The 23,998-nt window shown below is 47.7% G+C and overlaps 1 protein-coding gene across 18 annotated transcripts in view; it reads right to left on the reverse strand.

The window, feature by feature from the left end:
* The window catches only part of dlg2 (discs, large homolog 2 (Drosophila)), an 89,455-nt gene that overhangs the window by 4,728 nt on the left and 60,729 nt on the right, over nucleotides 1–23,998 (reverse strand). For 12 of the 18 annotated variants that reach the window (XM_084684137.1, XM_084684136.1, XM_084684134.1 and 9 more), the window contains 15 exons: nucleotides 15,523–15,576; nucleotides 15,309–15,359; nucleotides 14,790–14,914; nucleotides 12,313–12,482; nucleotides 11,605–11,741; nucleotides 11,140–11,284; nucleotides 10,793–10,958; nucleotides 8,442–8,501; nucleotides 6,821–6,976; nucleotides 5,344–5,500; nucleotides 4,520–4,622; nucleotides 4,092–4,206; nucleotides 3,688–3,864; nucleotides 3,391–3,466; nucleotides 939–1,038 (listed from right to left, as the gene is read on the reverse strand). In XM_084684137.1, the coding sequence (XP_084540263.1) occupies nucleotides 939–1,038; nucleotides 3,391–3,466; nucleotides 3,688–3,864; nucleotides 4,092–4,206; nucleotides 4,520–4,622; nucleotides 5,344–5,500; nucleotides 6,821–6,976; nucleotides 8,442–8,501; nucleotides 10,793–10,958; nucleotides 11,140–11,284; nucleotides 11,605–11,741; nucleotides 12,313–12,482; nucleotides 14,790–14,914; nucleotides 15,309–15,359; nucleotides 15,523–15,576 (1,792 nt within the window). The remainder of the gene's footprint in view (nucleotides 1–938; nucleotides 1,039–3,390; nucleotides 3,467–3,687; nucleotides 3,865–4,091; nucleotides 4,207–4,519; nucleotides 4,623–5,343; nucleotides 5,501–6,820; nucleotides 6,977–8,441; nucleotides 8,502–10,792; nucleotides 10,959–11,139; nucleotides 11,285–11,604; nucleotides 11,742–12,312; nucleotides 12,483–14,789; nucleotides 14,915–15,308; nucleotides 15,360–15,522; nucleotides 15,577–23,998) is intronic. The other 6 variants (XM_084684135.1, XM_084684139.1, XM_084684138.1 and 3 more) reach the window with 6 other exon arrangements.

Genomic DNA, 23,998 nt, shown 5'->3' on the forward strand with positions numbered 1-23,998 from the left:
CACAAAAAACAAAAAAACAATGGGTAAAACTACCTTTCAAACTTCAGGTTTGAAAGATGACCACAAGATAAACGAGGAAACGAGGAACTATTAATCATCCGACGTCTCCAGTTGCTCCAAAAAATCGCTTGGTCTAACGTAATATTGACAAGACGAACATCTGGCTAGTTGCAGCCTTAAACCACGACGCATGCAGCATGCAAACAAGCATTCGAAAGTGATCAAAAAGAAGAGACCGGTTGCATGACGAGTCCCAATTCAAACGGGGGAAATGAGTCAAGTGGCATGGGAGGATTCGGTGGAAAAGACAACAAACGTTCCTCAACCAACTTACTCATTGTCTTGGTCCCATACCCATCATCACCTATTCCCGGAATGTCCTACACATCCGTCCCAAGAAAGCCAAGATGGTGAGAAAAGGGGGGGGGAAGGGATAGGCGCATATGAGGAAGGAAGAAGTAAGATGTGTTAGGGGAGCTGGTGAGCTTTTGATTGGCCCGTCGGCTAGAGGGGTCAGCGCAAGTCAGACCATCTGTCTCAGTTCAGACACTGTGCAAACACGAGGCAGCCAAATAGGATGAATCCCTCCCAGCGTCTTGTCATTATCCATTCATAAAAGCATTTGTCTCCAGGCCATCATTTCTCCTTTGGGTTCAAACAAAGAAATATGGTGGGTGAATTGTATTTGATGTGATCTCTTAAGAGAGCACTCCTATTAAAATGTCTTTAAAAAGCCAGTGTTGACCCGGTGGTTGAGACGGACGGTTCGAACTTGCGTTGCCATGGCAGAAAAGGAAAAGAGCCACGTATAGGCACGGGGGGAGGAGAAGGGAGACCTCAGGCCAAACGGCCGTCTCCTGCACACATCCTGACCCTGCAAACCGCTTCACCCCTGAGCCCTGCCTGTTTTGTGTGTGGCGAGTCGCGGGCCTACTTACGTTCTGAATCGCTGCCCTCCTGCTCACCAAGCTCCTTGTTCTTGTAGAATGGGAACTTTCGCGTCAAGATGAAATTCTTTTTACGCTTGTCATTGAATGACTGTGAAGGAGAGAAAGCATGGGGCAAACAGGGACCTCTAATTGGTGTCACATACATGCCGACAAGACAACTACCTGCAAGCTATGGGACGTAAAGAAGTTATGGCCAGATGTGCAATAAGGAAAATAGAAAGCTGACAACGTTTAATTGTCCAAACTCAAGGGACTTTAAGAGGCTGTTTGGAAATTACATTCTGTGCCAAATCACACTAAACGTCCCACAGTTGCATCTGAGGCCAAATGTCCAAAGGTGTGACGCCAAGCAAGGAAATCATTATTTGGATCATGCTGCGAAATAAGTGCCATGGATGGCAGTTAGTAAGCAAAGATGATAGGCTAAAGCAAAATGGTCATGCATGCAGGTTATAAAATAAGAATAGGCGGGGAGTTGTTGATGACATTTCAAGCATGTATCGGGGGAACATGCTGTCCTTTGCAAATCGTTGTAAAGCCACAATCATTCTTCATCAATTATATTTCATACATGGACCCATTGACATGTATCAATATAATACCTTAAAAAGATTCAGCCCACAATTTAGCTGGATAGACTCTATGAAGAAGAGTTCTATGGTCTCTTCAGGGGAACCTTTGGTACGTTAATATGATTACTAAATACCTTTCATTGGTCCAAGGGTTCTTAGTTTGTTGAGACTAATCCCGTGACTCCTATTCGATCAATCCTGACTCAAATGAGGTACTGTCATACGGAATCCAATACAACTGTTATATAACAGATTTGTGCATCCTAACTCATTATTACTGCACATTTTCTCTCTGCAAATCTGCTTCCAGGCCCAAATTGAAGTACATCAAGAATAACTATAAACAAATTGTGTAAAATCAGCAAATGTATTTTGTCCTCTATATCTTTGGAGAAATAAATAATATTTGGAGATAGGCGCTACTTTAATTTAAGTGGACTGAGGTTTCTGCAAAAAAATAAAAAAAATAAACCCATCCAATAGATATTTCTGTGATGTAACGATTGTGGCTTTGAAATTCTCAGGAAGGTAAAAGCAACAAACATGCAGTCAGATGGATTCATGTTTGAGCTGTATCCATGTATAAAAGGAGGTATTTGAGACCAAATCTTCTGCTAAGTACAGTAGGAACCACTTGAAAGCAAAATACTTTGAAATTCCTGCATGCATGCAATATGCTCTTATAAGATACAACCATATTGATGTACTTTACCCCGTAAAACAACAAACATGAGACACTGCAGGACCTCACTCTGAATGACATGTGTTCTGTTATAGTGTCAGAGCTATGTGACCTAACCAGGCCATGAAATATAATCCTGGATGGAAGAACAAAATACATATTTAACTCCCGCTTCAACAATCCATTTAGAATAGATATCTCATGACATGAAGTTCGACAATTTAACAACTGTGCGATATTCTGTATTTTGTTTTTTTGTCCTACGCTTTTATAATAAGAAAAGATAGATGTCGCAGTTAGATACTTTGTTTTTTGGCCATAATACGCTCATCGTTCATTTTGGAATGCCTAACTGTCTTTACCATCAAGCTGATGTTTCTAATACTTGATAAAGGATCATCTCAATAATCTTGAGAATGCAAACAAGAGATTGACGTAATTGTTCCTCCAAAAAAGGATTATCCTTTTTGCCCCTTTTAACTTGTTACTGTAGCTAACAGTGGCAGTTAAACTAAGTAAACCAAGTTAGATTACTAAAACTAGACCAGTGGTAGTTTGCTATTATTCAGTCTATAGAGCAGATGTGACTATTCAGCTGTGTTTTCTATTGCACACAAAACAATAGTTTGAGTAGAAACGCTGCTCCCACAAGTTCAACACAATAACAGTATATTCACATCCAACATGCACATTATATTGTGAAATTAAATATTCCCTTCCACTTATACAGACTATGAGGAGTCAAATGCACCTATGCACCAATATCTTTATAATTGTTTCCCCCAAAAAGATTTAGAGGTACCTGCTTCTTGATGCATTCACATGAATACAATTTAAAACCAAAGGGTTCAAATGGATCTCAAGCTTGTGTTTTTCCTCAAAGGTGACCTATGAGCAGTAAATTCACTTTTAGGTTCCCAGTTTTTTTACCTTATTGCATTTTAAAACTGCAGACAACTGAAAAGTCGGACATTGTCGCCAGACTTGTGGGGCCAATAGCTCCCCTGAGATGAACTACTGGAGAACAGGTACTGCGCAGAAATGTAATTTCATTGTCCTTTTGTTCCCCCTGATTTGAGTTTAAAATGACAAGTTAGCCATCCCCAAGAAGGCCATGAGACAAAACACCTGTGTTAAAAGTGAAGTGTCCATGCCAACCTTCAGAGTGGTCTGATCTTTGACTTACCCCTTTTGAATCTAGGGTGCCTGGTTTGGCGTTGAACTTCACCGTCTTGAGACGTGCCTTCTCTTTCCTCTCCACCCTGCCAGGGCAAAAGAGAGTGAGATAAGGATTCGTTTTTTTAAATCTATTAATTGACGTTATTTTCAATGTCTCAAGGCCATTACACATCAAGAAGACTATAATCTCGTGTTCGTTTCCCACAAAATCCGTCACGTACAAAATAATGTGCACTTAGTGTATATGGTGTAATAATAATACCTTTTGATGTCCTCTCCCCCTCTCCCCCTTTTTTTTTCTTACCGTCTCTTGCTTGGAATGACCCCCATCTCTTCGCTGTCCCCATCAGGTGTCACTATTCGAGCCTGCCACCACTCGTCATCGGAGGCATTGATGACATGGAGGATGTCGCCATATCGAAAGCTGAGGCCTTGGCTGGGGAGTCCACTGTCTTTTGCCTTTTCATAGTCAAACAACGCCCTGTAAGGCCAGGCAGGGAGGGGAAAGAGACAGGGAGCCTGTTAAGTGTGCAGAGTCCCAGCAGAGGTCAAACCGATGCTTCTGAAAATCAATACCGAACGACAGTGTGAACTTTGAATGGGTGGCTGCCAAAAAGACTGTCCAACATATATATTTTTTTGTGATACTAATGTGGTGACGATGATGCACACATCATGCACGGTACGGGAATAGAAGCCGTTAGAGACCTGACGTAGAGAGAGCGCTTCTGATTGGTTCGAAGTGATCCTGACCCCGAGCTCACACTGTGGTTCATCATCTGCTCGCGTAAATCATGAATCTTAGCCTCAAAACGACCATATTCTGCAAGAGAAAGACAACGTTAACCCAAACTGAGTATCGCACGTGGTATAGTGGTAGTATCGTATCGTCGATTTACCTTCATGCAAAAACAAAGTCTATTGTAATTCTAGAGTGCTTCAAGACTGGATGTTCTGACATAACTGGTGTGTAAAAACACTATGTATTTTTATCTGTGTTACCTCTTTTGTAAATCTGAGTCAGAACTGTTGCCTCAACAAGCCTATCTGCCTTATTTACAACACAGATCTCAAAACTGCACCTCAGTTAACCACAAAGTTGATATAAACAGGAAGGATTGGGATTTTTTTTTAACCTTCTGGCCGGTATTGGGCAACGATGGTGACCATTTGGCCAGCCCCTTTCAATGCTGCCGCCGCCTGTTCGTGAGTGGCTCCTCGCAGGTCAATACCATTTACCTGGACACACACCCCAAAAATAGCTATATCACTGCACAACAACAACAATGTCATGTTCATTTGTAAGGATAGCTGTTTTTTCTTTAATGGGGTCCATAAATACATTTTTACAACATCCTTTTACAACTTTGGTGACCCACATTTAAATAAAACCAGGATAGGGATATATTGGGCAAATTGAAGGTTTTCATTTAGTAGGACGTATACGTTCTGAGATGCCACCAAAGTATATTTAAAAACGGCCTCAAATGTAGTATTATTGTAAAGGGGGCACATGCATGTATTTTTTCAGACAGACACAGGAAACTGGGGTAATGTGTTCTACAGCAGTGTGTTGCTGTGTCGTGCCTGTCACACTGAGCCATAGAACACTGCCATCTGGGACAAAGAAACCCAAGCACAACGCACGGCGGTGGATTCAGTGAAAACCAAAACAGCAACATCCAGACAGGAAGTGACACATTCTACCAAGGTGACTCGATTGAGTCCCACACCTGAGAGAAATCCAAATCTCCAAAATGCAAGTCGTTTGACAAAAAAAGGGGGTGGAACAGATACCTAGAACAGCATAAACAAGGAACACCGTGATATTCTACGTTCCAAATGTACTTTAAATATCTTATCTCGCGCAAACAACTGGTGAATTGGCCACACAATGTCAACATTTACTATTTGACCTGACGTAGTCGGCAAAACGGTAGCGTAGGCACGACAGACTAACCGACAGTATCTGGTCTCCTCTTCGTAGCTCTCCGCTCAAGTCGGCGGGACCTCCGGCTAAGATGAAGGACACAAAGATGCCTTCTCCGTCCTCCCCGCCGACGATGTTGAAGCCCAGTCCTGTGGAGCCCTTGTGGAGGACCATCCTCCTGGGTTCCCTGTACAGAGAGGTCAGATAGTACATGAGCTCGGTCGAGTCCGAGGGGCGCAACATCTTGTTCTTCGCCGCCCGGGAGAGGAGAGCAAGACGAGGGGGAAACACAAAACGGGCTTGTCCGTGTGGCGAGGAACGCTGCTCGCACGCGCAGCACAATGATGGTGGAGACCCAAAGGGGGGGCTGTGCTCTATTTAGATCATTTGTCCTCATTCTGGCTCGGTTTCCTGGAGACAAGGTTACACTTATGGACACACTCTCTCTCTCTCTCTCTCTCTCTCTCTCTCACTCACTCACACACACACACACACACACACACACACACACACACACACACACACACACACAGAGACACACCTAGTGCCAGACGGATAAATATAGGGGGGATAGATTTAAAGGTATAGTTCCAAACGTGTCCCATGTATGCTATCACCTGACGTCATATGCAAACATATGTAGGATCGCTGCTTAACTAGCAGGAACATTTGCCAGTCAGGTTTATGTTCTTCCTTCTCTACCAATGAGTTGATGTCTGGATAATTTTCTAATTGAAGTTGAAAGGTGCCTGGTATAAAACCTACATTTTCCATCACGATTCCTGCCACATCAGAGCACATCTATGTTTTACATGTTTTCTCCCAACATCTCCCAAGGCTGGGGAAAGGGGAGAGAGGGAGATTACGGAGGTGCAATCCACTGATCTTCTCCTCCAGAAGAGATTCAACATCATGAGAGGCATGAGAGATCATATCCTGGGTACTTTGCAAGATCCAACGAATCGAATTTTTTAAGTACATTGAGTCTCTTCATAAAGACATGGACCATATAACCTTCCCATTTTTATTTGAAATCTGTAATTTCCCTTTCAGCAGAACTACTAACCTGGTTATGGATCAAACACTAGAAAAAGCCAAACCTTTTGAATTTTTTTGGGACAAATAAAAGCTAAGGAGGAATTCAAGTGGAAACTTGAGCTCACTGTCTACAAAAAAATGAAACGTCCGAATGTCTGAAGTTTGGGTCTATCTACTTCTTGGAAGGATCCTCACAACAGACGACATTTCAACCCCATCATTTCCACAGCTTCATCTTCCAGTCAGAACTGTACAAAACATTTTCTCCAGTCCCACACAGATAAACGTCTGCTTCCGAGAGCCCCTGGGAAAAAGATGCGTCACGAGGGGGAGGGAAATCGGGCATGCGGGCTTTCGCGAAGCCTCGGGTGTTGGGGTGTGAGTGTGTGAGGGACAGTGAAGAGTGTGGGGCCCATGCCATGCGACACCATGTCAAGGCGTGCCGTGCTGCAAGCGGCGAGTGGAGTACCTGGAGAAGTCGGAGTCGGGGAGCAGGCCTAAGTGATAGTGAGGGAAGGGGATGGAGTGGAGAAGGCTTTTGTCACACTCCATGGGGGAATAGTGTCGGGGAGAAGGTGCTTTGTCACACAGTTTGTTCACAGTGCTGTAAACTGGCTCAGGAGGCCTGGGGGGGGGGAGAGACAAGAGCAGAGAGAGGGGTTAGTTAGAGAGAAGCTGAGAGATGGCTGCGAGAGAGAGAGAGACAGAGAATGAGAGACATAATGAGAGAGAGAATGAGAAGGAGAGATATAATGAGAATGAGAGAAAGAGAGAGAGAGAGAGAGAGAGAGAGAGAGAGAGAGAGAGAGAGAGAGAGAGAGAGAGAGAGAGAGAGAGCGAGAGGAGGGAAAAAGAGGAATAAAAACGCTGCCATAACGCCGCATCAAACTCCAATTCAAACTCAAGTATGCATGTTCAATCCGTGCAAATGAAGAGGGCGATCCTTCAACACCCAACAAGGAAACAGAGATGTTGGTGTGGTTTTACGTTGAGTGTGGAACTACAGCTTGAAATGTGTCTGAACCGTGCGAGAGGCAGACAGAATTAAGAAGAAGCACAGAGAGCGGGAAAGGGAGATTGAGGGTCTCAGATGAGTGTCTTGCATGCAGGCAGAAATGAGCGAAAATTACATCAAGTACAACTGCTTCAATGATCTAATAAAGCACGTGGATGTATCTGAACGAGGTCACAACACGCTTTTGGCAGAATGGAGCCAACATGAAAAACCAATACATAGAGGTGATGTTTATATACTGCATATACACCTAGAAATGAACAAAGGAGATGTCGTCATTTCTTTACAGACATCGAATCATGTATGTCTGTGTTCCACAGCCGCGGTTTCTCTGACTCTTTGAAAGTGCCACACAACTCCACAAACAAATACTCATTTTATTTATCATCTTACATGGAACGTCATTTAATATTTACTATGGCTGTGGACAGTTTGTGGAACCTTATCCTTTCAACTAACGGATTCCTCGCTCTGGATCAAATGGGTCAGACAGACTGAATTTGACTGTCCTTTTTGGTCCAAGTCTGTTTCATAAGCCCAGTCCTCCAGAGCCGTCTGACTACATAACACCTTCAAGCTGCCAGTCAGCAGTCATAATACTTACATGTACGTTCCTTCACTCAAGGTCTTTGACAGAAGTTTGGATGCGTTCAGTTGTATGACAGTTCAAAGTCGTTTCAGAATGTTTGTCACCACCATGGACATGTCGCATTTGCTTTTTATGCTGCTCAGTTTGAGCTCTTTGTTTGTAATGATCTTAGTTTTAATAGTTGCGCTATTAGGGAGTCACAGGGAACAACATTGAGACAAGGGTCTCTCACAAAATGAGTCTTATGTACTGCAAACATTTACAATGTAACACACAAAATATGTAGACACAAAGATAAACTGGCCACAGTTGTTGCACAAATGTAACTAGAATGTTCTTACACTCTGTAACTACACGACAGTAGTACAATAACAATAGGAGACGATGAAAAGCCATTCATAAGTAAGGAAACAGCCAAAGGGTCACTGGGGGCGATGGGGAAGACAAAAAAAAGCCACAACAATGGGCCATTCAAACATGTCTCACCTCAACTGGAAGTGCTGGGAATCAAACCTGTGACCCTCCCCTTCATCTAACGAGGTATTTCTGAATGGAGAGAGGAACACCAATCAACAGATAGTAATGACATCACCACCCGCTTTCAACCAATGGTAAGACTTTATAGACTCACACAGCCACCCACCCACCCCTCTCCAAAAATAAATGAAAATAGAACTTGGAATCAGTTATTGAATTACAAGTGAAGGTAAAATGATAGGAGGTTTAAAATTATATACATGAAAAAAATCATTGGGTCTAGACGAAGCAGGTGCACGCTACAGAGGACAAAACAAGAAGATATGAAGGTGAGAAACGTTGCACAAGTACCAGAACAAGAGACGTAGTAAAAATGATACTTATAGGTACCAAGCCGGGTTCATGGGAAGACCACTTGATAGATCATTCTGCAGTGCAACTAACAGTACCACAGTTTACTTTTTTGGTTTGAATGCATTGAGTTACTGGTTCAATGTGGAAACTATCAAAGACTAGACCACAGGCAGTTGGTTCGATATGTAAGAGCACTGGCACAGTCACCTAAGAGGAAATATGTCAAAAAACATTTTTTTAACCTTTTAGTAATATCCTTGATGCTGTTTCTTTGTGTCTTGTGAACACAAACTGTTCCCTAGCGTTAGCTGCTGTATACTGTCAGAAAATTCCAGACCATCCTTGATCATCCGCGGGCACTTACTATTTTGTACTTGTGAACATTTCTCTGGACAAAAGCATTTGCTAAATGGATGGAAGTGTAAGTCCTATTCCAGGGGTGTATATCTATTTTTTGTTTCTTGAAAGTGTCGAACACCAAGCAGAACACTCCTTTTGATAGTTCTATTTTTTTCCCCCTTCCCCCTCCTAATTCAATGAATCCATTAGTCGATCGGTTGGACCAACACCAATATCTAAATCAATAAAATGTGCAAAAAGGACTGAATTTGCCTATTTAGGTTTTGCCATGAGTCATTATAGTTTTGGTCCAAAATTCATTAGTATGACTCGTGTGGTAAACTTGTCGGTAACCACATGTGACATGTCTTGTCCCAATAGTCAGATTTGATGACATCCCTCAAATGGAGTACTCTCAAAGCCACATAGAAGTTGCCACAGAGCCAATCAACTGGCAGCCCTTGGGTGCCCATGGCTCTGATGGCCAACCCTCTGATTGGCCCAGCACCGCGGCGGAAATTACCAGCTGTTACCATCAAGTAATCAATGGACCTGTCCAATCATTGTGAGCTGACTTTCAGAACACTTCCACTTCTTTGCATTCAACTTGGCAGAAAAGTTTCCCTTTGAAGGACCAGTCATAACAGTTCGTAAGGGCATATTAGCGAGGGGAAGCTGTGATTGATTCCACACGCTCTGTTAGGCCCAGACAACTTGGAGGCTCCTCCATTTGCAATGGATCTGGAAGCTGGATGAGGATGGCTGTCAGTCCGTGATCAACTCAGACATATCGCCCTACAGAAAACATATGCCTCTTCCAAAACACACCAATAAGGAAAAACAAACCCAAACCATCTGCGTCCAGCACTTATGTAATCACCATCAAGATTCTATCATGACGATTTTCAGGACTTGGTGGCACAATCTGACATGCACATTAACAAAGGTCTTCCAGAGCCTACACTACAAGATGTACTGTCTCTGCCATGCCCCCCCCCCAGCAAGGTAACTTCAAAAATACATTTAAAATTGTTCTGGGAAAGCTAAATCGATAGTACTAATGATTCCACAGTGAGCCAGCTTAAAGTGCACCATAGAGTGGCCAAGAAAAAAAGAAAAGAAGCATTTACAAGAAAACCTTTGGGTTTTAAAGACGCAACAAATCAAATGCAGTGTCTTGAGCACGTCTTCACGTGAATCCGTTTCAACTTAAAAATGGAAAATGGGGGACGTGTTGCCATGAACTAAAGAGCATGAGTACAGGACAAAGGAGAGGTCAACATACGCAGGACAGGGGGTGCATGGTTAAGTGGAGGGATACCAACAGTCTAGGTGAGCAGGTATATCCTGAACCTCCCAAAAGCAATCCCACCGCGTACGCACAGCTGATCATTACGGTTTGGATATCCAGAATGGTTTTTTTTGGGGGGGAAAACAAATATCGATTGCAGTATTGACACCAACCCGGCATTAACCAAATGTGTCAGTTGCTATCCATCTAACAGCAAGGTACGGAATTCTGTCCAACAGAACTCACCGTAGGATTGCTTTTGAATGTCCTAAAAATAAAAACACAAGGGGGGGTCAGAGGGGGAGGGGGGAAGGGAGGGGCGGGGGGTGCTACCTGTAGTGCCACTGGCGTCTGCTAGGAAGCGGGGGGTATTTACCGTAAAAAGGAAAAACCATCCAACCTGTTTATGTCCTCTTCCCCGAGTAAATGTTTTGGGAGGGGGGAGTACCTCCCGGGGGACACGGGCGGAGGGCAGGACTTGTACTCCATAGTGCCGTTGTTGCCCGGAGAAGAGATATGATTTTCCATGGCTGGAGAAAAGGCTGCGGGAACAGAATGTACATCATGCCGTTGGAGTACGCCTTTTTCTAGGCCAGTGAGGAAGTAAGGAAAAAAACTGCTTAAGAATGGCATATTTGAGAAAGTCGCATTGACCTTGACTCGTGTTTTTTTTTTTTTTTGCGAACTGTGCCAGGTGCAAAGAGATGGAGGGGGAACACTCACAGTGGGTGATATCAGTGGGCCCGTAGGGATCTGAGAGGTAAACACTAGTGGGTTTCCCCACTTTCAGATAGACTACATCAGATGTGTTCTTCAGTATGGCTACAGCCTCCTCGTGAGAGACCTCTTCCAGAGTGTAGTTATTAACCTGCATGGACGAGAGACAGAGAGACAGAGAGAGACAGAGAGAGAGAGACAGAGACACAGAGAGAGAGAGAGAGACAGAGACAGAGATAGAGAGAGAGAGACAGATACACAGAGAAAGAGAGACAAAGAGAGAGAGACAGACAGAGAGAGAGAGAAAGAGAGAAACATCAAGATCGTTTCTGCCAACGCTCAACCGTTATACTGCGTCCAGTTAAAAAAAGAACCCCAACACGCATCAAGCGGCGAATCAAGGCCAAGCGGCACGTCATTTCCTGCCCTCCCCCGTCATTCCGGCCCGTGCCGCCTTTCCAGCGGACTCACCATGAGCAGCCGGTCTCCAACCTGCAGCCGGCAGTCCTTCTGCGCCGCCCCGCCTTCGATGATCTTGGTGACGTAGATGCTGTTGTCCCCTGGCATGTGCTGGTTCCCCACGCCCCCCGCGATGCTGAAGCCCAGCCCTGCAGGGGACACACACACACACACACACACACACAATGATGCTGCTGCTTGAGGAGATGGCCGAGGAGGGGGTCTTCCGGCAGTGTCCGTCCACTCCCGCTAATTACCGGGCCCGCTTCCGGTTCTCCCTCCCTCACACGGACACGATCGAGGCCGCGGAATGAGTCAGACGGAAGGAGGCTTTGTGACGCGAGAACCTGATGCACATTACTGTAACAAGCTGAATCCCCAATGGGAAGTACATGTTGAAAGCACCCGGTTAGTTCGTTTTCAGCTATTGTGGAGCAGTTCAAGTTCAATCCAAAGAGGGCTGTGACACAACTTAAGTACCCAGCACAATAGAAACCGTGGGAGAGGGAGGGAGAGAGAGAGAGAGAGAGAGAGAGAGAGAGAGAGAGAGAGAGAGAGAGAGAGAGAGAGAGAGAGGGAGAGAAATGGAGAGAGAGAGAGGTAGAGAGAGAGAGAGAGAGAGAGAGAGAGAGGGAGAGAGAGACTGAGAGAGGGAGAGAGAGAGATAGAGAGAGAGAAGGAGAGAGAGGGAGCAAAGAGAGAGAGAACAAACAAAGAGACCTTTTGGTCCTTTGATGAGCTTGATCTCGATGACGGTCTCGAGCATGGGTCTCCGGCGGCGGACGTAGAGCCTGACGATGGAGCCGGCCACCTTGAGGGCCTCCACGGCCCGGCTGTGGGACACCTCCGACACGTCCGAGTCGTTCACCCTCAGGATGCAGTCGTTCACCCTGGAGGGGGAACAAACGCACAGGGCATCCAATGAGAAGGGACGAAACACACAGGGCATCCAATGAGAAGGGACGAAACACACAGGGCATCCAATGAGAAATACTTAATGTAAGCGTGAGGAAACATATCGGAGCACGCAGAGATACCGTACGTCTAAACGGAGTGCGGACAGTTACTGGACTGTGATGAATGATTATCTTTTATTGTTCTGGATTCTAGTGGATTTGATATGACGCAGAGAGCAGATGGCTTCACCCCATACGATGAGGCTGATTTCATCAACATCGGATGAACTATTCAGCAAAAAGAAAACTGTTCTGTGTCCCCCCTAGGGTATTACAAGTATACCGTCAAATAATCACTATACTGTTGTTTCAAAGACGAGAGTATTCAATGGCGTTTTTTAGTTCAGGCTTGAGTGAGCTGTTTGTGTCTAGTTTTGATGACAAAAATTGCCTTTGGTGACTGTTACTGGAGTGTGACAAAAGGAGAATCGCAGGAGTGTCGACCCACATTAAGGAAGCGGCCATAAGGCCCAAATAATTAAACCCAATCGGGGTCATGCAAATCTCCTCAGCATGCCAAAATCCACAGCAGACTCAGGAAGGACAAGCGACCAAATAATCCTTGGAATAGTGAAAACCCGCACCACGGCCTAAAAGACCCTCTCCAGGACGTCGGCATTGGTGAGTCCAAGACAACACAGGAAGAGCACAAACGCCAACCCAACCGGAAAGCCCGGAAGAAGGAGGCGACTCCTCGGAGAACAGGAGGCCAAAAGCGCTCGAAAAGTCTCTCTCAAAAAAAAGTCCACAAAGGAGCCTGGGGAGTTGTGAAAACAGAATGGGAAAGACGGCGCGAGGAGACAAAGGGGAAAAACTTCAGTGTGGGCGGGAAAACGAATGCCCTTGAATCCAGAAGCACACCACCTCATCCATGAAACACGATGGTGCGAGCAGACAGGGCTACTGCGGTAAATGAATCCCTTCATGGATGATCCGCAGTTTGTAGAGCGCTGACGGCACTGCAAACTGTACAGAGATATTTGATCTGCTTGGTTAAACCAAAACGGCTTTCAACTCACTGGTCTGTACATTACAATGCATCAAGGCAATCAGCCGGCACGTGCTGATCTAGCAAACCAACAAGCCTACTTCATGGTTGAGAGGGGAAAATGAGTAGCTGGCCAAGTCAATCAACTGATCTGAGTCCAGTTGAGCAGGCATTTCACAACGTGGATAAGAAGGAAATGAATGGAAAATGGCCCCAGGACAATCAGACCGTTCTTTGGACACAAAATACCCTCTTGAGTCAGACTCCAGCCAAGTACAAAATCCAAATCACGACAAAAAAATGTTCCCTCTCAAACATTTTCGCTCGATCACCTGCGTACGCCGTATCAAGTTCGGAGGTTCGTCTGCCGGGGAAGCGCGAGTGTCTGATGGCGTTGTGATGTGTGCACTCGGCGTATGCGCGTGTCATTGTTTGTAACGAGACGCGCGCGCGTGTGTGTGCGCTCACACCCACGTGAGAGAAAAGCCCTTCTGCAGCGCCATGCCCTCAGCCCCGGAGAGACGAGAGCTCTCGTTCAAGGACACGAGTCTCCCTGGGCATGCTCATCAGGGCCAGCTGGGACCCAAAGTTCAGAAACACACACACACACACACATGCTCGCACGGAGACAGACACACACACACACACACACACACATATGCTCGCACGGAGACAGACACACACACACACACACACATGCTCGCACGGAGACAGACACACACACCCACATACATTGGGGATCGCATTGAATTAGACTGCGTCGTATATTTCGGAATTTTTGGGAGATATCCGCCGGCAAATCTGCTTTGATTTCGTGGGGTGATTTCCGATGACAAAATCTGGCAGGCTCTGAGCCCTGTAGAGGAGTGCTGAAGACTATCACAGCCATGCTGTGGGCAATGACGCACAACCTTGAGTGAGATAGTGCTTTTACAGTCCTTACGAGCGCCATTAGTGAACAAAGCCACAACAAACTATAATTTGTTTGCTAATTCAATCATCTATTTGGCTCCGCCAACACACAATTGTTCAGCCACTGATCTGGGACTGGACTGTTGCCAAGCAACACAAAAACATTTCCCCTGCGCGCTAATGACTAATAGTCGTTAATGTGAGTGGAGTCATACGCATTTGGTTCAAATGTCCCGAGTGCTATTATGGCAAAACCTCAGCACTCGAGCAACCTCAATGCCCCTCGTCCAATCAAATCGCTCGGTCGGAGGACGGTTAACCGAGGGGTCGACGGCACTGACCGTAGGCGTCCGTCTTCCGCTGCCGCCCCTCCGGTGATGATCTTGGTGATGAAGATGCCCGGGTCGTCGCCGATGTGAGGGTTGTCTGTTCCTCCGGCGATACTGAAGCCCAGGCCCGAGTTCCCCTGTGCAACCACGGGGGGGGGGGAGAGGGAACATCGTTCACAACACTGGATTCACAGCACACCTACATAAGAGATAGTGTAGCCTGTGGGGTGACTGGGGGTGGGACTGAGGAATCTTCCAGAGAAGAGGGAGAGAACGATAACAGTGTTCTCCTTAGAGGTCAAATAGACAGAGATGAGAGGCCTTCATGCTGTGGTGGACTCTGTGGTGGTACAGGGCTCTCTCTTTGCTGTGCACCGTGCTTTAGATCATCACTAGAAACCTTTTGTCTGCGATGGTGTGGAGATTTTGTACATTTTTGTTTTTTCGAAAATGTATCAACTGTAAGTTGCAATGACCGTCACAGATGTGAACGTCAGAGGCAAGCGAAGTCATCCCTGATTTCCTACTTACACGTTCCAGCGTAATTTCTTCAAACTCATACTCGATTTCTGTCCCGTTGATCTGTGGAGCCAAAATGACAACAGAACAATGATAGCATCCCACTTCTAAACACTCACTGTAAGTCCAACTACTTACAGAATACAATGCTTCTGTAATTTATACTAAAAGAGTTGGATTTTGTATGAACTGTAAATTAATGAGATGCAGAAAGAAAGAGACTTACGTAAGGTACTGACTCCAAAGTATCCGTGTTGACTATAATTGGGGCCGGGCTTGCCTGAAAGAAGGAGAAAAAAATGATATCAAGAGTTGTTCAAACCCAAAATGCAAAAAAAAAAAAATTATCAAGGGATTTTTGGGTTATACTGTTGTGTATAATCATGACCTTAAGGACCATCTTGTTATGAAATGCATCTGTTCGGAAACAATAATCGGCACTGCGTACCCAATGGAAACACAGACATGCGGCACATGTTTACTGAGAAAGTTCACTTGCAGGGAGACTGAGAACAAGGTCCCAACTGTTTAACTGTGTTGTCACCAAAACAAAACATCAAGGACGTAAAAAGTGTATGAATTTGTGTGTGTGCGCCTCCGGTTGTGTGTGCGCGTGTGCCATACCCCCACAGGCAAACTTGTGTCTGTAAGGGAAGCAATGCCTGTTATTGAGATGCCAATGATAGCAAATATGCAATTGCGCGATGCTTTCTCCTGCGGCTATTGGCGTATTTGAGGGCACCCATTGCAAGGCTGGCTAAGCTACTTGTGCAACTATCATCGAAACATGGAAGAAGAAAAACCTCAAATGTATTCAACGACACAGTGAACCATTTAATTCTACACAGTTTAGTACATTTAGTGACACATCAAACCCAGGCAACGGCGTTTAGGGAAGTTGTTTTCATCTTTTGATGTACGCTTATCAACAGACACGGCTAACCTCTTTGGCAGAAGGATATTCTTTCAGTGCTAGCAACTGTGTACTTTCACTTAATAATTGAAGAGGAACACTATGCATAGTGCATTATAAAAAAGAATCGATGAATAATTCACAGAGATGTGTTCTTACTGTAAAAAACAGTCAACAACACAAACCAAAGGGGGAGAGGGGGTGAAAGTGTGGGCGTGTCAGGGAGGATGGGGGTCGGAGGGGGCTCAACAGAAAGCACTCAAAAGATGAGGGTGAGGTGTACCCTGAAGTCTATGACGGCGTCCTGCTTTAGTATATGGTGATAAAATGAAGTATTCTAGGATAAAAAAATTTTTTTTTTACATCTCTATAAGTCTTGCCGACAAAAGCTTTTCGGCTCCAAGTTTACTTGCTTACACCAAACAGCGCTGGCAAGAAAGTACCGAGTAGCCCTCGCTTACAGACGAGCTTATCACACTCCTAAAAAAACGGAAAATATTGCTTTCAAAATGATTCTGAAGAAGAAAATTAAGATTTAGAAATTTGCTGTGGTATTCACTCACTCACACCCAGTCACTCACGTACAAAAAATAAATAAATACGTCCCACCTCACACACAGTCCACCCACCCTTTCACGCGCGCATCACATCACCCCCAGCTCTCGCAATCCCCACAAACAGAACGGCTTAGGGGAGAAAGAAAACCCGCGCGCGCGAAACGAGCTCCGACCACAGGGGTTACCTGGTACGGCTCCTGCCAGCCCTGAGAGCAGGCGCACTCGGGCCACAAGTCGCAGCTGCCGCCCTTGGAGTGGAGCGTGGCGTGTCTGGGGCTCCTCCAGGAGCTCTCCGAGCGCGAGGCCAGCAGGCGGCCCCTCTGCCTGGTCAGGGTGGCGGCAGCGGGCATGGGGCTGTACTGGTACTCCTGGGGCGGGCGATGCTGCCAGCCGCACGAGAACGGCATCTCAGCGCAACCTCTTCCCTCCATCGTCTCGGTTTGTTTTTTTTTTCCGAAGGGGCGACCGCCTCAACACCGGGGTCAATCCCTCACGCGAAAACACTTCCCCCCCCTCCCCCGCTTTTTAGCCTTCCCCCCAACCCCCCTTCTTTCTCCTCTTTAGTCAGGCGTCGGACGACTGAGGGGGACGTCGGAAAAACGATCTGTGATGGTGAGCGGATGGATAGTGATGCTGCTCTGCTTGGAAGAAGAAGAAGAAGAAGAAGAAGAAGAAGAAGAAAAGAAGCGTACGGGCGAGAGAGCGCTTGTCTTCTGCTCGAGAGCCGGTAGAGTGCGAGCCGCACGGACGAGCCTGAGTGTGAGTGAGAGGGATGAGTTATGCGGGAGGGAGAACGAACGAGAGAGAGAGAGAGACAGAGAGAGAGAGACAGAGAGAGAGAGAGAGGGAGAGAGAGAGAGAGAGAGAGGGAGAGACAGAGAGAAAGAGACAGAGAGAGAGAGAGAAACAGAGAGAGAGAAACAGAGAGAGAGAGAGAGAGAGAGAGAGAGAGAGAGAGAGAGAGAGAGGGGAGGGGAGGGGAGGGGAGAAGGAAAAAAGGGAAAAAACCAAGGGGGGGCGGGGGGCTCGACACAGTTGTGCACCACTGGCTGAGTGTTGGTTGGTTGCGCCGTGTCAAGAGATGACTCAACTAACAGCTCAGCGTGAGCCCTCTTCTCCGTAACCAAAGCGAAACCGGGCTCTGCACATTTGAGAGCGGGATGAGTCCGTGACAGGAGCGGGGTGAGGTGCAAGCGAGTGTCCCCCGAGTGTGGACAAACGGATGGAACGCAGTCGACGGATGAACCCTGTTTACAGGGGGCAAGTCAACAGAATCTCCCATATCTGTTACTACCCCTGTCTGGTGCACACTAATCACAGGGACGAGGCTTGAGGAAGATTTAACAGCGCTAAACCGCTCAAGCGGGCCCCTCCAGCTGCTTACAATCAACACTCTGAACGACTGCTAAAAATGACCCCGGGAACAACAAACAAAACCCGACAAAATCCGAGGACTAACAACATCCAACACCGCAGTACCCTGCCAAAGCATGTCGATGCACGTTACCTTCTTTCTATTCTCATCAGACGCATGTACCCAGCACTCAATGCTGACAAAATGACTTTTTTACAGTCATGCATGTTATATAATCATCTTATCCTCGGTGGCAATCACATTTGGAATCATCAAAGTGTATTATGTATAATAGTCGAACATGTCATATAAATACATGCTTAAACAATAGATAAACAAAGGGGTTTTTCGCAAGCCTTGACTATGATCTTACACAGCACTTCCCCCTCCTCCGGTTTGCATACCTGCCTATCGCGTCATCTCCTCCGACACCACGCCCTACCTGCTCACGAGGCGTTCCATGCGAGTTCCAATCAACTCCGTGTTTGAATACTTGTTTCAGTGTATAAATATCGAATGTGACATGGAGATTGGTTGTGACGTTTGGAGGAGGGTCGGCTGACGCGCACGCAGCTTTCCCAGAACACGCAGGGATGCGCTCCGTTCAGGGCACGCATCTTTGATCAGTTGGGATTCATATTGATAACCCCCCCCCCCATCTTAATTTGGATCTTATAACCAGGATTGTGGATGATAAGAAGAAGGAGAAATCCCCCAAAAACGAAATGGATTTTCAGCCGTTTAAAGGAAAATAAATATGTTTTTCGTGACAGGGTTTGTGCCTCAGTAAGATAAGGCTGAGTTGGCCTGTTCCTAAGTCTCTGCGGGAGCCGTTGTCTACAAGCCTGACAGCAGTTTGTGACAGAGACGACCTCATTGAGACGAGCAGGGTGACAAACATAGGCACTCCACCAAACAGCTGTGGGAGTTGTATCCATGGCAACATGTTGAGACTAAAGGGTGGGATACTAACAAGAGATGGGGAGGGGTTTGGGAACATCGCACCGTGAAACATCAAACGTTGCAGTGGGGGGGGGGCTTTTAAAGTTGCTCACTGCTCCCTGAAGGGAGCAGTGAGCTCCCTTCAGACATTGAGTGGGGCTCAATTAGGGATGTCAGTCCGACAAAACGGATTTCATTTCATTTGCCCTGTGAAGTTCAGCTGTTATTGACAGCTGAAAACATGAGACTGAATACATGACCCTGTACACATAAGGACTCTGACCTGAATGACTTTAACGAGGTTTCAACATCTCAGCCAACCCAAGATTGGAGCTTTTAGCATGGAAGTGGATCGTCCAGTCGTTACACTCGCAAGCTCGCAAACACACACACACACACACACACACACGCTCACTCTCACTCGTTATCCAGCTGCGATCGCACCTCGAATATTCCCTGTCATGGATCTACACATTGTCCTGCCCCTTCGCACAGACACCACGATCCGAACGTCACCAAGAAGAGGGAAACATGGACACCAACAAAGGTGCACTCGGACGACGTCTGTGTGTCCCCCGAGACCACGGCAGGGACTGGACTGAGAGAAACCTCTGGAAGACGCCCCCCCCCCCCCCGCCCCCCCAGCCCCTCAAGGGCCGAGTCAGAATGAACTGTCCGGGCGATCCCTTCCCCCCAAAAAAGGGCCTCCGTTTGTGTTCCTCTTGCCGCGCTGCGTGCGCGCCTTTCTGCCAACGCTGGCGAGATCTGGGGCCCTCTGCTGGAGGCTGGAGCTGGCAGGAGGAGGAACTGACACTGAGTGTGTCTGACAGCCACGGTGCTGGACCCCCCCCCCCCGCCCCCTTAGGACGATGAAAACTTGGTGGATTTGAAGACAGTGTGAAGGCTCTGCAAAGTTTCTCCACTGGGGCGTGTCAAGTCTCCGGGGGCGGCGCTATCTGTGATTACCATGGGGGGCGGGGGGGGGGGGGCTGCTGCTTCACTTCCAATTGACCCCTTGAACTCGCCCGGACCGAGAAGCCTTTCAAATCGGATATCGTCGAATCTGGCACCGGCAGAGTCGAGCAGGGGTCTGGCTACTCAAACGGGACCTCGTTCCTCAGTACGGGATGCAAAAAACTCTGTGTATCAACTCAGCATGCCTTCCCTCATCAACCAAAGGAGAACGTCTTCATGGCAACTGCACGGATCATGATCGACGATTCGTCGCATTGGCCAAACATACGACGAATCCTGCAGATGACGACCGGCGGGGAGACTGCCGAGCAGGTGACACTGACTGGCCACATGGTGGCACTGCCAGCTCACCATCGTCCTCGTTCCAACGCCTTATCTGTGTCATCGCACGGAGGGGTGTCTGCAGCAGGGAGGTGACAGGATGGAAAGTAAATAATAGGAGTCTTATCTGGGCAAAGTAGAAAACCTGAAGCTTTTAACGCTTGTTGAAGGGCCTATTTGGTTCACATCCTGTGCGACGCGTGGATAATGGTTGCCTTGGAGGTGGAGAAATGGTCTCCTTTGGCGTCCAACTCCCACTATTATCCCAGCTGGCTCAAGTGGTCCTCATTAGGACAGGTGGCTAACGACAGTCGCTAATGACGGCAACCTATGAAAATAAACGACACTGAATAGGAAGATGACGAGGGTTCATTCACCAGTGATGGAAACGACTGGAAGTTACAAGTGTGTTTCAGGATGCTCATGTTGTTAGTAGCTTGCCAGGCCATAGACTGGACAGCAAGACCCTCAGTTTGCTGAATCTAACAAACCGTTTCACCAACTTGACTTAAGGACTCCCAGCTTTGTAAGTTCCTGCTGTTTTGACATCTACTATTTTATGGCGATACTGATCATTATATTCTCAATAAAAAGCAGGCTACTCTTAGCACATCTCCACTTAAATGGAAAGGGTAGTGCGAAACACATTTGGCATAATTGATTGCTTGATTAAGGGACCTTTTAAACCCAATCAAAGGCTACTCACCGGGTCTTGGACTGATGAACAAGGAAACACATATGCGCAGGCCTACGACGTCTAAATGGCACGAAGGTAGACGCCTAAAAAGCCACGGTGCTGCTGAATTCCGGAACGCTCCAGACTGACGGTGTTTGTCAGCGTAAAGACCCGCTTTTAGTTCCGCCGAGTCGAGGCAAAGGTGAGGCTCCTCGGTGCGACTGGGGTCCCCTAACGGGTGCCTGATGGATTATTAAGAGATGGACCTCCAGGAGAGAGAGAGAGGAGCCTACTGAGCCGTCTCCCGGAGTGAACTCTGCAGCGCTTATTCAATTGACTGTAACCTTTATCTAACTAGCATGGTCATTAGAACCGCCAGACTGGGGCTGTGCCTGTGGAATTAGAACAAACATGCTCAGCAAACGGTGCAGCGGCAGAACCACCGAATGTTGTATCAATTGCCGGCTATCCGCGGCTTTAACTTAGTGATGCTCAAAGTATGGCACAGCACGCGCTGTTTGTGTCGATAACTAATACATTTCAAGTACATATATACCGTTTTTTTTCCCACTAGTGTGACACACTGTGGTTGTGAACACCGGCTGGCGAAGGCAGTTCTAGAAGAGGCCTGGCACTGCCAGAGAGTTGGGCCATCTCTGAGGTTATGAAACAAACGTTAAAGGTCAATAACACCACTTCATAGCCACCGTTGCTTTGGAGAGACCAGGAGGATGGTGGCAACTGATAACACTCTTACAGAAATGATCCGAGGTCAGACGGAGAACGGCTTTGAGGTAGAAAGCGGCGACCATTCCTGAAAATGATGTCTACGACTCTCAGTGAGGATGGACTTACACCCACTCAAACCGTGCATCGACGGAACAAACCAAGCAGTCTACATCACCACATCCTTCGCTAGAGAGCGGACCCGACAAGAGACCTGACCGGGGTTCGTCCGGCAGAGAGCCACGCCGCCGCGATTGGCTGACGAGAGACCCGACCCGAGATCGGGGCCCGTCAGAGAGCTGACCTGCGATCGACTGACGCTGCCGCGGTGCCTCTTCAGGAGCCTCTCGGCCAGGGCCTGCTTCCACCGGCAGATGGTGATCAACGAGGGCCACTGCAGGGGCCCCGGGTCGGCCGCCGCCGTCGCCCGGCCCCTCAGGGCCTCCATGGAGCGGTGTTTCTGCACGGGCCGCGGTCGCAGCAGGCCGTCGACGCAGGGAGGAACCAGCAGGTTGGGGACGCTGCCTCCGTGAGGGCACGCTCTCAGGGAGAAGTCGCCGCCGCCGTCCCGCCTTCGTCCGAAACTCATCTCGTCGTCGTGGCTTTCGAGAGCCCCTCCCCCCCCCCCCCCCCCCCGCGGAGACGGGTCGGTAGAGTTCCAGAAAGCGCCGACCGGCTCCGAAGGGTCCGACGATGGCGTCGAACACGTCCTTTCCCGGGGGTTTTGCTCTTTTCGTTTGGCGGAGAGGGAGAAGCTAGGGGATTGGGAGGGGGATCGGTTTTGCGGCCGGTCCACCGAGCCCTCGCAGAGACTGGGGCACCGTTCAAGAGGGCGGACGGACAGAGCAATTTTGCGACATGTACTCGATATATCCGATTGGGGCGAGAGTGACACGCGCGCGTGGGGGGGGGGGGGGGGGGGGGGGGGGCACATCCCATTGGATGAGCCAGGGGGAGCTGGCTGGGCCGGTGATGTAAGCCACAGAGAAACATAATTAATGCCTGAGGGGAAGACCTCTGTCACAAGGCCAAAAGTAGATTAGAGCAGATCGATGGAGCGCGAGAGAGCTGGAGTAGACTTACATTACAACCCAGGGGCTCACCCCCGCCCCCACCCCACGATTACAGTCCCTCGCATCAAACACAGAGGCCTAAAGGCGCGGCGCAGGTGCTGTTACCCCCACGTCGAAACAGCCCGATCGACGAAAAAGGGTGTCGGCCTTTGCCAGGAGGCAGAGCAGATTGCATCGGGACAAGTTTCCGAAATCATATTTTCAGAGGTCTCCAACCTCTCTCTCTCTCTCTCCATCTCTCTCCTCTCTCTCTCTGTGTGTATGTGATTGGGGCAATCAGGAAAAAACAATCAAGGAGGCCAGGGCAGAAGGAGATGAGCCGCGGGGAAGCAACTTCATTAGCAGGACCATTTGGTTAGATTATTATGAAAAGCAGGTTTGTTTTTCCTGTTTACCCCTCCTCATGAGGTTAGGCTTTCTCTGTCTCTCTCTCTCTGCGCCCCTCTGGTATGCTCATATCTCTCTCTCTCTCTCTCCCTCTCCACCCTATTGTGATGCTAGGGGATTATTTTGGTCTGGTTCGACAATGATAACACACATAAATGCACGAGCGTGCTCTACCCACTGCAAACACATGTGCGTATGTACATACGGTGCTACAGTCGAGACCACCGCCACTTTCCTTGATCTACAAATGAGCACCGCACAGACACAATTTAGTGCCTTCTGGCACGGTCGTGTCCATAGCCTTGCCATGCAGCCTCTGCTCTTCCTTTGGACGTCGTGAAATCTGCACACACCCTGTAGCAGATTCACATTTTATTTCCAAGAGTCTCACCGCTTTGAGTTCGGAGGCGAGGCCGTTCGCGCTCAACTGCGGCAGGAACTCGCCGACCCCTCTCTGGGCGACCGAGACCAAAAGGTTTTTGAAAATGGTCGTTAGGAAGACAGCACCCTTCCGTCGGTGCAAAGTATCCAACCAGACGCAGACAAATTGCTAGCGATCCACTTCAGAGCCAGCCTGGGCTATGTTTGGGTGGGATGACGGGGGAGGGGGGAGAAGAAAAAGAGGAATTTGATCAAATGAGCCTGTCAAGTCTCAACAGTCCTCCTCTCCACGTTTCTAGGGCTTTTCCGGCCGTGCGGCTGCGCCGTTCCACAGCTGTTGCTGCTAAATTGCTCTTTGCCAAACCTTTTGAAATAGAGCAGGCCTTTCTGGGAAAAG

The sequence above is a fragment of the Hypomesus nipponensis genome, chromosome 20 (genome assembly GCF_054491055.1).
Source record: "Hypomesus nipponensis isolate SF chromosome 20, ASM5449105v1, whole genome shotgun sequence".
NCBI lineage: Eukaryota > Metazoa > Chordata > Actinopteri > Osmeriformes > Osmeridae > Hypomesus > Hypomesus nipponensis.